The 14,890-nt window shown below is 37.7% G+C and overlaps 1 protein-coding gene across 7 annotated transcripts in view; it reads right to left on the reverse strand.

Moving 5' to 3' along the window:
* The window catches only part of REV1 (REV1 DNA directed polymerase), an 86,547-nt gene that overhangs the window by 44,263 nt on the left and 27,394 nt on the right, over positions 1-14,890 (reverse strand). For all 7 annotated transcript variants that reach the window (XM_039463605.2, XM_039463593.2, XM_039463591.2 and 4 more), the window contains one exon: positions 4,777-4,945. Coding sequence is in view for 6 of the 7 variants with exons in the window: in XM_039463593.2 (XP_039319527.2) it covers positions 4,777-4,945 (169 nt within the window). In the remaining variant the exon portion in view is untranslated. The remainder of the gene's footprint in view (positions 1-4,776; positions 4,946-14,890) is intronic.

The following is a 14,890-nucleotide window of genomic DNA, read 5'->3' on the forward strand; positions in this document are numbered from 1 at the left end:
TCTTAGCTTTCCATTCTTTATCATAGATCGCTATAACTAAGGGATAAGTAAAGAGTGAAACTATATCCACTGTGCCAGCTGCACATCTCAGGTAAAACGAAAGCCCTTACAATCATGCTCGCTTTTCCTGCCCTACTGACAGCATGCTGGAGTGATGAGACTCTACAGGTGCTCTCTATGGTCAACACTGATCATATCATGTACAAGGGTGTAAGGCTTTGTCCAACTCCTAACAAGAGCTGTGTGGACACCCAGCAGAAGTCTTAGGCTTACATAAGTCAGTCCATGGAGACTGTTACTAAATTAGACAGCCAATTAAATACTGCAGGTCTCAAATCAGATATCCTCAGGGATACCTGTACTTAGTAAAAAAGAACTAAAGCCCAATGTGCTATAGTAATGTTAGCCAAGTAATGTCAGTTATAATTTGAAGCTCAAACCACTATCAGTTGTATACTCCTAATAATCTCTGCTTATCCACTTATCCACCTACGGATATACAGACAGAAACATTGTCTAAAAGCATATTTGTGTAAGACCTTTTTAAAAATCTCTCTGGGATTAACTTCTCACATTTACTAATTTCCCCTCTTGTCCTAAGCACAAAGGAACTATACTGACATTTTCTACTATTCTTTCAAAACCAAAAGGAGGGAATAACAAAATTTATCTTTATCCAAAAGATATTACTACACAGTTTCCTTATATGCTGAATTTTTTCATGTACATTGAAAATATATTCTGATATATATATATATGTATGTATGTATATGAGAATGAGTTTACGTTCTATACAACGAATCAAAACATAGTCATAGCAACAGAAATAATCTATTTTGGGGAGTCTTACTCTTGCTTTGTCCTATGGCCTCTGTGTTTAGGCAGAACACAAAAACACAAGGGAAATGGGAAAAAACAACTCATGAGAGATAAAATTGCAATCAACTTTTATTTAAATGAGTTGAATAAGCACTCTAATATTTACACTGAATGTGATTAGAAACCAAGGTTTTGGCTCATATGTAAGCACAGGACAAACATGCGTAAAATGCTTTGGGAGTTTAGAAAGAAGATAAACTGAAAGTCCTACGAATAGATACCATTGAGTTGGCATGAACAGAAACAATAAATTATCATTCTGTTTCAACTCACAACAGATCTATGTGACCATCTAATCACAGGATAAACAAACATAAAAAACCCACACTCCAAGGTTCCCAATCTACAAGGATCAACACAAAATTGAGAACAACAAAAAACAAGACCAATTTTTAAATTATGCTCCATGACACTTCTCAGGCTTGATGGACCAGTGGGGTATGTAATAGCAGCTTCTCATTATCTATTCTGTATTTCAAATTTCAATGTAAAATTGTCTCAAGACAAAGACTGTGACTAAAGTTTTTAGAACCATTACTTTTAATACACTATCTACAAGTACGAGATTTACAAAACAAAAGGTTTTAGTAAAATAATTTCATACTTTAATGTACACATGCTTCTCATTAAAGGACTCCCTTGCTTCCTAAAAGTCAGGGCCCTATAATCATGCCTACATTAACTCAGATCTAATGACACAAACACATACATCAGGGAATTGGAATGAAAGCAACACCGCACATACTTAAAAGTGGCAGTTCCTTTTCAAACTGCTCAAAATAAAAAAAAAAACTAATTATACAGAATAACGTGTATCATTTATTAAATAGCCAATACAATGTTAGGATTTTTAAGTATAATAAAATCTCATTAAAACACAGCTAAAAAGAGATCAATAAGGGATTAGAGTGTGAATAAAAACAGTGTCATCATTTAACCAAAAGGATTCCATGTTACAATGACATAATGAACTGTTGGCATTTAAGACATATGCCAACACTGATCCATTTCCACATGGGCCAACTCATCTATAACAAGCTTAAATAAATGGTAAAGGAGGAAACAAACAGGATTCAGAATACATGGACACTAAATCCTGCTCTGTTCTTGGGCAAGTCAGTGAACCCTACTGGCTCTGTCTCCTCAAATACAAAATGAGGCCAATAGGATATATAATCATGCTGCCCAAAGTCACTTTCAATTAGAAATAATTAAGCCTCACTCCAGACTAAGATAAAATCCATTAAAGTAAATTTTAAAACGTGTAACTATCTAAGTTGTTTCTTCTATTTTATTTATCTCCCTAGCTGCATTTGGCCAAAAGAACATATGCAAAGAAAACAGCTGTAATGGAAAATACTATTTTCTTTTCTTTTCTTTTTTTGAGATGCAGTCATGCTCTGTCACCCAGGCTGGAGTGCAGTGGCAAGATCTTGGCTCACTGCAACCTTTGCCTCCCAAGTTCAAGCGATTCTCCTGCCTCAGCCTCCTGAGTAGCGGGATTACAGGAATGTGCCACCATGCCTGGCTAACTTTTGTGTTTTTAGTAGAGATGGGGTTTCACCATCTTGGCCAGGCTGGTTTTGAACTCCTGACCTCATGATCCACCTATATCGGCCTCCTAAAGTTCTGGGATTATAGGTGTGAGCCACCATGCCCAGCCGGAAAACACCATTTTCTAAGTAAATCAAATCCCCCCAGCAAGAGCCCTTTCCCCTTAACTCTCCTGTCTACAGAAATCTCCCATTCCCTCCAAAGCCTACCTATTGCCCCCAGGAAAAAAATTCTAGTCCTAGTGACAACACAGCTCAACTATGTGATACACCTTCATATACGGAAAACTTCTCAGTCCTTTCAAGAGACACATACCTAGAAGCCATTTTAATCAATACTATATCATGGATAGATAGTGGCTAGGTCATGAGACCACAGTGCAAAGGAAGGAATCAGTGGGTTGTTCTAGGAACTAACCTTTGACTTTATCCCTCAAGGTTTAAAGAATCCTTAATATGTAAAATATATTTGACTTTCTAAAGGTAGTAACGTACTTTTGAATTTTCTAATAATTGTTAATGTTACAGAATGAAAATAAAATAACAGTAGCTTCTTATATATTATACCTCTACAACATGCCAGGCACTGTGCCAGGTTATATGCACAAACAATTTATATTTCTCACATACCACAGTAGGTATTAGCCTTCTTTCACAAATGAGGAAACAGGTTCTGCATGACTGCGTAAAGCTGCTTTTGTTTTTTTTCCCCCCAAGACGGAGTCTTGGTTTGTCGCCCACGATGGAGTGCAGTGGCACAATCTCGGCTCACGGGAGCCTCTATCTTCGGGGTTCAAGCAATTCTCCTGCTTCGGCCTCTCACGTAACTGGCATTACAGGTGCAAGCCACCACTCCCAGCTAATTTTATTTTTAATAGAGACAGGGTTTTACCACGTTGGCCAGGCCGGTCTCGAACTGCTGAGCTCAGGTGATCTGCCCGCCTCAATCTCCCAAAGTGATGGGATTATGGGCGTGAGCCACCATGCCTGGTCACGCATAAAGTTTCTAAAATTATACCAGGTTATATGGATACTGAACTGCCCAGTTTGGACATGAAGCCAAGAATGTCCCCAGCGCCCAGGCGCAAGCTTTTCCACTATGTTGTTTCTCTCCATGAATTTTATGCAGCTAAATACACAATACAAAGGAACTGAGTTAATACTTAATTTATGGAACAGTTAATGGAGGGTGTCATAATTAGTAAAAGCAAGAACTAGAAAAAAGAAAATTCGGCAACTCAAAGAGATAAAACAGTCTCATATAGATTATAATCTATCCATACGTAAAATTATTATTTTAAATATTTTTACTTCTATCTTTTATAAATCAGCAATTTCTCACATGTATTGCATACTGCATGCCATTTAAAAATATAAACCACTTAAGTTCTGGCTCATCCCCCAGGTTTCAGATGACATATTTAAATGTAGAAGTCAATATGAATGGCCACCACTGATTTACAATTTATCATTTCCAAACCAACAGCAGAGGAACCACAATATAATCACTAAAAAACAGCAAATGATATTTTCAAACTCTACTCCCTACTTTTCCCCTCCTCCCAGCATTCCAGGTCCACATTATCTTGATGTATTAACATGCTAAAAACCTATATAATAGACAATGATATAATTTATTCACAGTGCTCAGTCTCTCTCTCCCAACAGAATATAAGCTCCATGAGGTAGTGAAGGGATCCTTTTGTTGTTATTTCTCTAAAACAAAGACTGCCTACTCTGTCAGAAGTGCACAAATATTTGTTGAATCATATGCTTGACCCACTTTCTCCCATAACTGCTTCCTGAGTCATCACCCCTAATTCCTGGCAAAAACATTATCATACTACTTTTATTAGAATGCCAAATCATAAGCTATAGAATCATCAATGTGAAGTTAAAGAGTAGTGTTAAGACATTATTTTTTACCCTGTCAATTAGGAGGCAATACATAGGAGATAGTTACATATTTTTAAAAGAAATAAAAAGGACAGGTGCAGTGGTTGTAGTCCCAGCACTTTGGGACACCAAGGCTGGAGGACTGCTTGAGTTTGAAACCAGTCTGTGCAACACATGAAACTCATCTCTACAAAAAATATAAAAAAAAAAAATCAGCCAGGTGTAGTGGCACATCCTGTAGTCCTAGCTACTTGGGGGCTGAGGTAGGAGGGTTGCCTGAGTCTGGGAGGTTGAGACTGTAGTCAGCCATGATCGTGCCACTGCACTCTAGCCTGGGCGACAAAGCAAGACCCTTTCTCAAAAAAAAAAAAAAAAAAGAAAGAAAGAAAGTTTTCTAATTTTTAAAAACTTATTAATTTAATTAAATTTAATAAAAAATTAAACTTACCTTTCCACAATCCATTCTGGTCGAATTACTTTTTCCCCCTTTAATTCTTTAATTTTGGCATTCGGAAGATTTGTGGCAATAATGTGTGTTGTTTTGGATCTGGAATAATATACATGGTATTGACCTCCATGCAACATCATTAGTTTTCTCAATTCCTCAGCAGAAGGATCTGTAAAATTTATATTAAAATATATTAAGAGTCTTATGTGTGAAGAAAGTAGAACCCTAGTGAGTAACTCCTTAAACAGGCCAACTTAAAGAACACCATTGGCTCACCTTCTCCTTGGCTGTGCTGCTAGTAAGCAAAGCTAGGAGGTAAATCATAAAGTGAGAAAGCTATGTTGCTTTAGCACATCCTCCTTCCCTGGCTGCCAGACAGCCAACTAATACAAAACCATCTAAGAAGTGCCTAGCAGAGCAGAGACCTCAAGTAATGAATCAAATAACTAACAACAGAACAAATATTTTTACATTTTTATCATATTTAGCATATGACCTTGATATTATGATTTAATAAAATATCTTAAAACTTAATCAAATAGTAAATATCCAGTTCCCTAATATGAAATGGCATCAAGGCCAAAATATGAAGTCCAGCAATACAAAAAAGATTGCAGGCTGGGTGCGGTGGCTCATGCCTATAATCCCAACACTTTGGGAGGCAGAGGCAGGCAGATCACCTGAGGTCGGGAGTTCAAGACCAGCCTGACCAACATGGAGACACTCCATCTCTACTAAAATACAAAAAATTAGCCAGGCATGGTGGCGCATAACTGTAATCCCAGCTATTTGGGAGGCTGAGGCAAAAGAAATGCTTGAACCCGGGAGGCAGGGGTGGCAGTTAGCCAGGATCACATCATTGCACTCCAGCCTAGGCAACAAGAGCGAGACGACATCTCAAAACAAAACAAAAAGATTGCAAACCAAAAAACATCTTTTTTTAAAAAAATTGTTTCAAATGATTTATTCTTAATAAAACTACAGAAAATATCTTAAATATTGGAAATATTCTAAGAAAAGATCTTAATCAATATGACTTATGCTTCCCCCTAATAAGAAATGTCTGATTCACCAAAGTCATATTATGATGGGCATTACTAGCATCACATTAATCATCACTGTTTTTCTTTCACCTATCATCCCAATGAATGCTCTCACACCTCCCCTAACAACAGCTGTACCCAGAGGAGTTTCCCCATGTGGCTTATGTATCCATTTTGCTATTAAAAGATTTTCCTGACAGGGCACAGTGGCTCATGCCTGTAGTAATCCCAGCACTTCGGGAGCCTAAGGCGGGCAGTTCACAAGATCAAGAGATCAAGACCATCCTGGCCAACAGGGTGAAACCCCATCTGTTTCTACTAAAAATACAAAAAACAGCTGGGCATGGTGGCACACGCCTGTAGTCCCAGCTACTCGGGAGGCTGAGGCAGGAGAATTCCTTGAACCTGGGAGGGGGAAGCTGCAGTGAGCCAAGATCGCGCCACTGCACTACAGCCTAGCAACAGAGCAAGACTGTCTCAAAAAAAAAAAAAAAAGGACAAAAAAAAAAGATTTTCCTTAATCCCAAGCAATATAGGTCCAAGTATTTAAACAAACATTTTCATTATGACAATAATTAGGTGAGCTTTAGTTTCTAGAAGATTAAAAAACAGCATATACTGTCACGCATACCAGCTTTGTCTGATTTACAGCACAGAATTTGACATTATTGATTACAAATATTAGCATTATTCAATAGAAAACATAATGCGAGTCACAAAAATAAAAATCTTCTAGTAGCCTCATTAAAAACAGTGAAAAGGTAAAATTAAAATTATTTAACCCAATAGATCCAAAATATTATTTCAACACATAATCAATAGAAAAAATCTGAGATATTTACATTCTTTTTCTTTTTAAGTCTCTGGAATCCAGTGGGTATTTTACATTTACAACACATCTTAATTTAGAATAGCCATATTTCAAGTGCTTAATGCATGTTACTAGTGGCTACCACAGCAGGCAGTATCATACAAAGAGATTTAAAAGCATACTTTTAAATAAAATAAATTCAAAATTCATAATGGAAGATTTTCAGGTTTAAGTTAAAAAACTGAACACAGTGGAAATTAAACAGCTAGCCAGTTAGGAATCCACAGTTTAGTTTCTTTCTCTAATATTGAAGAACGTGGCTGATCTTATAACAGTGAGAAATACCAAATTAAAGGCTAGCAAATCCAACGGTATCACAGAAATCTAAAAAATTACTTTGCAAGTTAATCTATAACTTTCCTAAACTAATTCCATTTAATGACTTAAACAGAAAATGGCTGTCCTTCACTTAATGAAAAAAATGTCAAGAACACATTAACTTTCCATATACGTACTCATAAAATACTCTCTCCTCTATTAGTTGCTCTTTGAAAACTAGTTACTCCAGAAATTTGGAACTGGAAAATACATTGCCCTTCTACTAGAAGAAGTTAAGGCGGCTCTCTGAAGTTCACTTTTGAAAGCTCTTACATATTCTTCAGTGTGAAGTGAAGCATGCAAACCAATCTAGTTAAAAGGTAGTATCGCATAAAATGTGGAGTAAGATTGATCTGAGTTTAATCTTAGCTTTCACACTCCTGAGTTGTGTGACTTTGGAGAAGTTATTTAACTTCTTTAGGCTTTCTCCTCTTTCTCCATAAATAAACAAAGCTGTTAAAATGAAATGAGTCTGGCACATAGAAAGCACTCAATATGAAAACTATTATTATAAACTATGATCACACTAGAACTCCTTTCAAGAAATGTATATAACCCCAGGTTCCTGCCCTAGACTCTACAAAAAAAAAAATGACAGAAGACAATATACATAGGCTAGCACACGTTGGCCCTAAGCTTCAACAAAAACAGACCTGCCAATAGTGAATATGGACAGTAGCCTGGAACCACTTTGTCAGGCTCAACTGCCTGGCATGCTAACTCCTGGCATGCATGGTAGCTAGTGGCTACCCCATTTTGATTTTTAAAAAATTTTTATAATAGTATTTCTCTCTGGTTCTATTTCTCAATACTAGAACATACTCCCTTATTACAAGTCCGAAAGAATATACACGGTAACTGCAGATTTGCATAATAAATTCATTTTTATACTTAACACTCTCCTTTAATTCAGCAGATGTGGGGTTAATTAGGAAAAAAATGGGAGTCAAGCACAGTGGCTCAAGCCTGTAATCCCAGCACTTTGGGAGGCCAAGGCCGGCAGATCGCTTGACCGGAGGAATTCGAGATCAGCCTGGGCAACAAAGCAAAACCCTGTCTCTACAAAATACAGAAAAAAATTAACTAGTTGTGGTGGCATGCACCTGCAGTCTCAGTTTCACTAGAGAGTCTGAGATGGATGCCTTGAGCCAGAGAGGCAGAGGTTGTGGTAAGCTGAGATTGCACCACTGCACTCCAGCCTGGTTGACAGAGCCAGACTGTTTCAAAACAACACCAAAAAAAGAGAGAAAAAAATAGGGAGATAATATCCAACACCATGAAAGCTATATGGTATTAAACACTGTGTGACAAACTGCCTACAGAACCCATCCCTGCAGTGTACTATACCAGTTAACTTTCCCCCATAGCACTGATAATCTGAAATGACCATGTCAGTTTGTTTACTTGTTTTTTGGTTTTTTTTAGATGGAGTTTCACTCTTGTTGCCCAGACTGGAGTGCAATGGTGTGATCTCAGCTTACCGAAATCTCTGCCTCCTGGGTTCAAGCAATTCTTCTGCCTCAGCCTCCTGAGTAGTTGGGATTACAGGCATGCACCACCACGCCCGGCTAATTTTGTATTTTTAGTAAAGACAGGGTTTCTCCATGTTGGTAGGGCTGGTCTCCAACTTCTGACCTCAGGTGATCCGCCCTCCTCAGCCTCCCAAAGTGCTGGGATTACAGGCAAAAGCCACCAAGTCCAGCCTGTTTACTTGTTTATTGTCAGATTCCCTGCTGGAATATATGCTCTTTGAGGGCAGGAACCTTGTCTATCAAGCACTTTCATATATCCCTGACACAAAGCAGGTGTTCAGCGAGTATTTGCTAAATTCATTAACATTCTCAATGCATCACAGACTCCTGCCTAGAATCCATCCTCCAAAAAAAGTGGAGTATAAGTGGCATCAATACTTTAAATCTCAAAACACTTACTCATTCACAAACTAGAGAGGCCATGTAATGTATTAAGAGGACAGACTCCAAAGCAAGAATGACTAAGTTCAAATCCTAGCTCCATCACTTGCTACTTATGAGGATTTCAGGCAAGTTATTTAACTTCTCAGAACCTCAGTTTTCTCATATGTAAACTGGGGATAATAATAGTGTCTCAGAGGACTTCTGTGGGAATTAAGAGCTAAACACGATAAATTACTGAGAAAAGTATCTTGCATACAGTAAGAATTATGTGTCAGATCTTAATAATATTATCAGGATTATTTTTACCATCTCTTATCCCAAACCAGGAAGCAAGAAGGGGCTCTAGAACTAAGGCTGCTCTCTATTCACACAAAACATTAAATTTTGCAATTCATAATCCCTTCTACAAACCCTTCTCTTGTTGTCCACCCTTCAGTATATATTCCTTCAAGACTGTCCTTGATGTACTGGCAAAGAATAAGAACAGAAAATAAAAAATCAAAACAAAACAAAACTAGATTCAGGGAAATTCTATCCTCCAAATTTTTACAATTGATGTCACTGTTTTGAAATGTCAGAGTGAGTGCTTTTCTTCTCATTGTTCTTTGTTTTTATTTTTTAGAGATAGGGTCTGGTTCTGTCACCCAGGCTGGAGTGCAATGGCTCTGTCACAGCTCATTGTAACCTTGACCTCCTGGTTTATGCTTCTAATTTGAAAGATTTGGGAGGCTGAGGCAGGAGGTTCACTTGAGGCCAGAATTTGAGACCAGCCTTGGGAACACAGTAAGATCCTGCCTTAAAAAATAAAAAAATCCAAAAATTAGTCAGATATGGTAGCACACATCTCTAGTCCCAGATACTCAGGAGGCTAAGGGAGGAAGATCCCTTGAGCTCAAAAGTCTGAGGCTGCAGTGAGCTATTATCAGTCCACTGCACTCTAGCCTGGGTGACAGAGCAAGACCTTATCTCAAATAAATAAGTAAAGTTCTACAATACTCCTACTACTAGTTTTATTTTGCAGAACATTCTATATGCAACTAAATTTGAGGTTTAAAACCAGGCATAGTAAGTGACAACTGAAAGCACAGTATAAGTAAATGGCATACACCATACAAGGACCACAATTTAGCCCACATTTAGGCCTAAAGCTCTACAAGTAAAACGTCACAACAGCAAATGCCACCACATAACATCAAAACAGCCACATGAAGACCACTTTCATGTCTGTAGGCACAGCTTATAAAAAGTTTTGCTCATCTGGTTAAAACAAATTCTATAAACAAAACTTAAATCTTGCACAAAAGCTTTCCTAGTTAGATCTCAATTGAGAAAACATTTACTGTATGTACAATTTCATCCTGCATATCCAAAGAACCTGATTAAATGTTGGCTGTGCTATATATATCAAAAAGAAGTGAGGTGAATGGCTGCTTATACCTCCTTTGGTCCCACCATGGCAAGACCTTCATTATTTCATTCGAGTTTCACAATCCTATGAGTTAGAAAATATTGATGAGGAAATAGAGAAAAATTACTGTGCACAGTAATTTTACTGTCTTTGGTCTCCTATCCCTCAGTTTCTGCAACAGCAATACTTACTCCCTTGACTCCTCTCACCCCTAACTACCTCAGACTTACCAACAAAGTCACCACAATCAACGAAAAGCCACTTAACACTCAACCAAACAAAAATTGAAGAAAAGTTTCAAAGGCTTAGGGAACACATTTTTGAGTACCAACTATGTGCAAATTTCACATCAGGTACTCGCAAAATTACAGGAGGTAGCATAAATTAGTAGAGTAAGTCCTCTCCTATGTCAGAGGTTCAATTCTTCCATCTCTGATCTACAAGATCAGAGTCCCACAGGAAATGGAAGGAGAGATACTATATATTTATACAAAATAGTATCTGGGAGGCATTTATTTCCAAAAAATTAGACTTGTCAACATTAAAGAGAATCTTCTCCTAAATCACATTTCTATGTTCAGAAAATATCAATGTAAGATGTCAGCTTTCAAACAAATCCCTGTCACTTGAAATATAAGTCTGTTACACTTGCATATTCCCTTGTTTCATTTTGTGAATTCTGCTAATGTACTTGTCTGCCTGCCTCCACCTGCCTTTTCACAAACTTTAGCAGTGCCAAAATCACTATACCTGGTCTTTTATCCACATACTAAAGGGTAAAAAAATAATCACTAGACCTGGTCTTTTACCCACGAACTAAAGGACAGAAAATAATATGAACACCTATTTCCATGTGAACTGTTCCAATCTCATACCACTAGAGTGTAACCACTGTCCACAAGGTCTGAAGCACTGACTTCTCTGGAAGCTTTCACAAAAATAAACATGCCCAGAGCCTACCTCCAGAGATTATAGTTCAGGCCTGAAATGTGGCCCATTCCTTAAGACTGACTTGACTTAGCATCTGAGTGAAAATATTTTAACATTCTTTTGTACAAACACAAAACCCTTTTATTTATTTATTCACTCAACTAATATTTATTGAGCATCTACAATGTGCCAGACAAGGTTCTAGGCACTGGAGATATGGTAACGAACAAGACTCAAGTCTGTGCCCCCTGGTAGCACTTGTACTACACTGAGGAGACAGAAATACGTCATATAAGTAATACCAGTTCAGGTGCAAATAAATGCAATGAAGAGAAACAAAGTTGGATAAGGGGCTAGAGAGCAACTGGAGGACAAAGTACACCTATTTTGCAAAGTCAGGGAAAGTCTGTAAAAAGTAACATTGGAATGTAGATCTGAATGATGAAGACCTGAGGAAGCAGAAGGAACGGCAAATTTAAGGCCCTGAGGTGTTATCTCTAATCCATGTTTGGTCAGAGATTACTACATATAAAACAGGCTTCTTAACTCCAAAGAACTTAATACAGAAATATGATCTAACAACGTAAGACAAAACCCAGGTGTCAAAATAAATGTTTCTAGTAATAATGTTATGAAACATACATACATATATAGGTATGCATATATATGTAATAATACTATGAACTGGCTTAAACAGGGAAGGAGGCAAACTAATTTTATCTGGATCTTAATGAATGAATATAATTCACAGAAGTGAGGAGAGAAGGAGTTTTTCATCAGAGGAGAAAGAGCAAACAGAAACACAGAACTATAAAGTAAAAAGACAAGTCTAGACTATCGAAGTAATCCTGTTGACCAAAACTTGAGAACCTGAGGTTGAAAATGTAGGTCAGAATTAAGACTAGAGTGTCTTTCCCCGTTTTCATTTGGAAAATGCCTGTTTATCTAAAACCAAGCTATAAATGTCAATTGCTTTATGAAGTGTTCACTCCCACTCCCAAAGGCAATTGCTTCCTCTCTTCTGTGGTGCCACTCACCTTTCTCTGTTCATGTCTAAGGCCCAGAGATTACTTTTTCATCAAAAAATCCACACTGTCCATCAACTGCTATCTCTTTTGAAACACAGTTCCTAACCCACAAGCAGCATCCAAAATATATTTGTTCAATCAACTGAAGTAAAATAAAATGGGACCTAAGGTCTCTAAACTAGAAAACTCAACATAGTAAAGGTGTTAATTCTCCCAAACTGATCTTCAGGTTTAATGCAATTCCTATCAAAATCCCAGCAAGCAATTTTCTAGATAAATGACTTATTTTAATATTTATATAGGTCAGCTGTGGTGGCTCACACCTGTAATCCCAGGACTTTGGAGGCCGAGGCAAGCGGATCACCTGAGGTCAGGAGTTCAAGACCAGCCTAGCCAACATGGCAAAACCCCATCTCTACTAAAAAATAAAAATAAAATAAAAAATAAAAAAGCTGTGCTCCCATAGCATGCGCCTGTAATCCCAGCTACTTGGGTAGCTGGGGCACAAAAATCACATGAACCCAGGAGGCAGAGAGCACAGTGAGCAGAGATCACGCCACCACTGTACTCCAGCCTGAATGACAGAGCAAGACCGACTCAAAAAAAAAAAAAAGATCAGGCGCTGTGACTCATGCCTATAATTCCAGCACTTCGGGAGGCTGAGGCAGGTGGATCACAAGGTCAAGAGATTGAGACCATCCTGGCCAACACATTGAAACCCTGTGTCTACTAAAAATTAAAGAATTAGCTGGGTGTGGTGACGTGCATCTGTAGTCCCGGCTACTTGAGAGGCTGAGGCAGGAGAGTCGACTGAACCCAGGAGGAGATTGCAGTGAGAAATTGTGCCACTTCACTCCAGCTTGGCAACATAAGGAGACTCTGTCTCAAAAAAAAAAAAAAAAAAAAAAAAAAAAGAGGGGGGGCATAGGGCCTAGACCAGCTAAAACTACCTTGACAAAGAAGAAACAAGTGAAAGCAATGACTCTACCTGATATCAAGGCTTACCACATAGGTACAACATTTGATATAGTGTAGTTACTGGTAAAGGAATAGACACAAACATCAAGGGAACAGAACAGAGAACCCAGAAACAGATCTACCCAAATATCCAATTGACTGTGCTACAGCAACTGGAAATCCACATGTGAACAAAAAACAAACCAATTTTAAAACCTCAAAATGAAACAAGAACTTAAATGTACAACATAAAACTATTAAATTTTTAGGAAAAAACGCAGAAAATCTTTGGGGATCTAGCAACAAAGCAAGTTCTTAGACTTGCAAGCACAATACATAAAAGGAAAGATCAATATATCAGATCTCATCAAAATAAAAATGTTTGCTCTGCAAAAGATCATTTCAAGAGGTTGAAAAACTATAGACTGGGAGAAAATATACGCAAACCACTTTTATGACAAAGGAGTAGTATCTAGAATATATAAAGAAATCTCGAAGCTAAATAGTAAAAAAAAACTAAATCGAACTAGAAAATGGGCAAAAACATGAACAAACATTTCACCAATGGTGATGTAAAAATGGGAAATAAACACATGAATTGATGTTCAACATTACTAGCCACCAGGCAAATGCAAATTAAAACCACAAAGAGATACAACACATCTACTGAAATGGATAAAATGAATACCACTAAATGCTGGCAAGGAGAAAGGTGATCCCACACAAGGCTACTGGGAATATAAAATAGTACAACCACTTTTTTGGACCAACAACTGTACTCTTATACTCTTACAAAAACTCATACACAAATGTTCATAGCCAAAACCAAGAAATAACTCAGATGTTCCTAATAGGTGAAAGGTTAACAAACTGGTACATCCACACTACGAAATATAACTGTGCAATAAAAAGGAAACAATTTTGATGAACTGACAGAGAATTTATGTTCAGTGAAAAAAGCCATCCTGTATGTTTTATTTATATAATATTCTTGAAATGACAAAATTATAAAAACGGAGGCCAGATTAGTAGTTGCCAGGAGTTAAGGAAAGGTGGAGAACAGAAGTGGGTGTGGCTATAAGAGTAACATGAAAGATCTTTGTCCTGTGGAAATGTTATGTATATTAACTGTATAAATATAAATTTCCTAGTTGTGACATTATTTGCTAGTTTATTAGATGTTACCATTTGGGGAAACTGTGTAAAGGGTTCACAATATCACTGTGTGCTATTTCTTACAACTGCATGTGAATCTACAATTATATTAAAAAAATTTTTAATTTATTAAACGGATGGGCCAGGAGTGGTGGCCCATACCTGTAATCTCGACACTTTTAGAGGCTGAGGCAGAAAAATCGCTTGAGCCCAAGAGTTTGAGATCAGCCTGGGAAACACAGCAAGATCTCATCTCTACAAAAAATTTAAATTAGCTGGGCATGGTGGTACACACTTGAGGTCCTAGCTACATGAAAGGCTGAGGAGAGAGGATGGCTTGAACCTGAGAGGTCGAAGCTGCAGTGAGCTGTGACAGTGCCACTGCACTGGTTGACAGAGGGAGACCCTATCTCAAAACAAACAAACCAAACAGACAAAAAGGAGAGAAGGCAAAGAAGTCCATCTTAACAAGCAAAAAACATTTTTGG

The sequence above is a fragment of the Saimiri boliviensis genome, chromosome 1 (assembly GCF_048565385.1).
Source record: "Saimiri boliviensis isolate mSaiBol1 chromosome 1, mSaiBol1.pri, whole genome shotgun sequence".
Lineage (NCBI taxonomy): Eukaryota > Metazoa > Chordata > Mammalia > Primates > Cebidae > Saimiri > Saimiri boliviensis.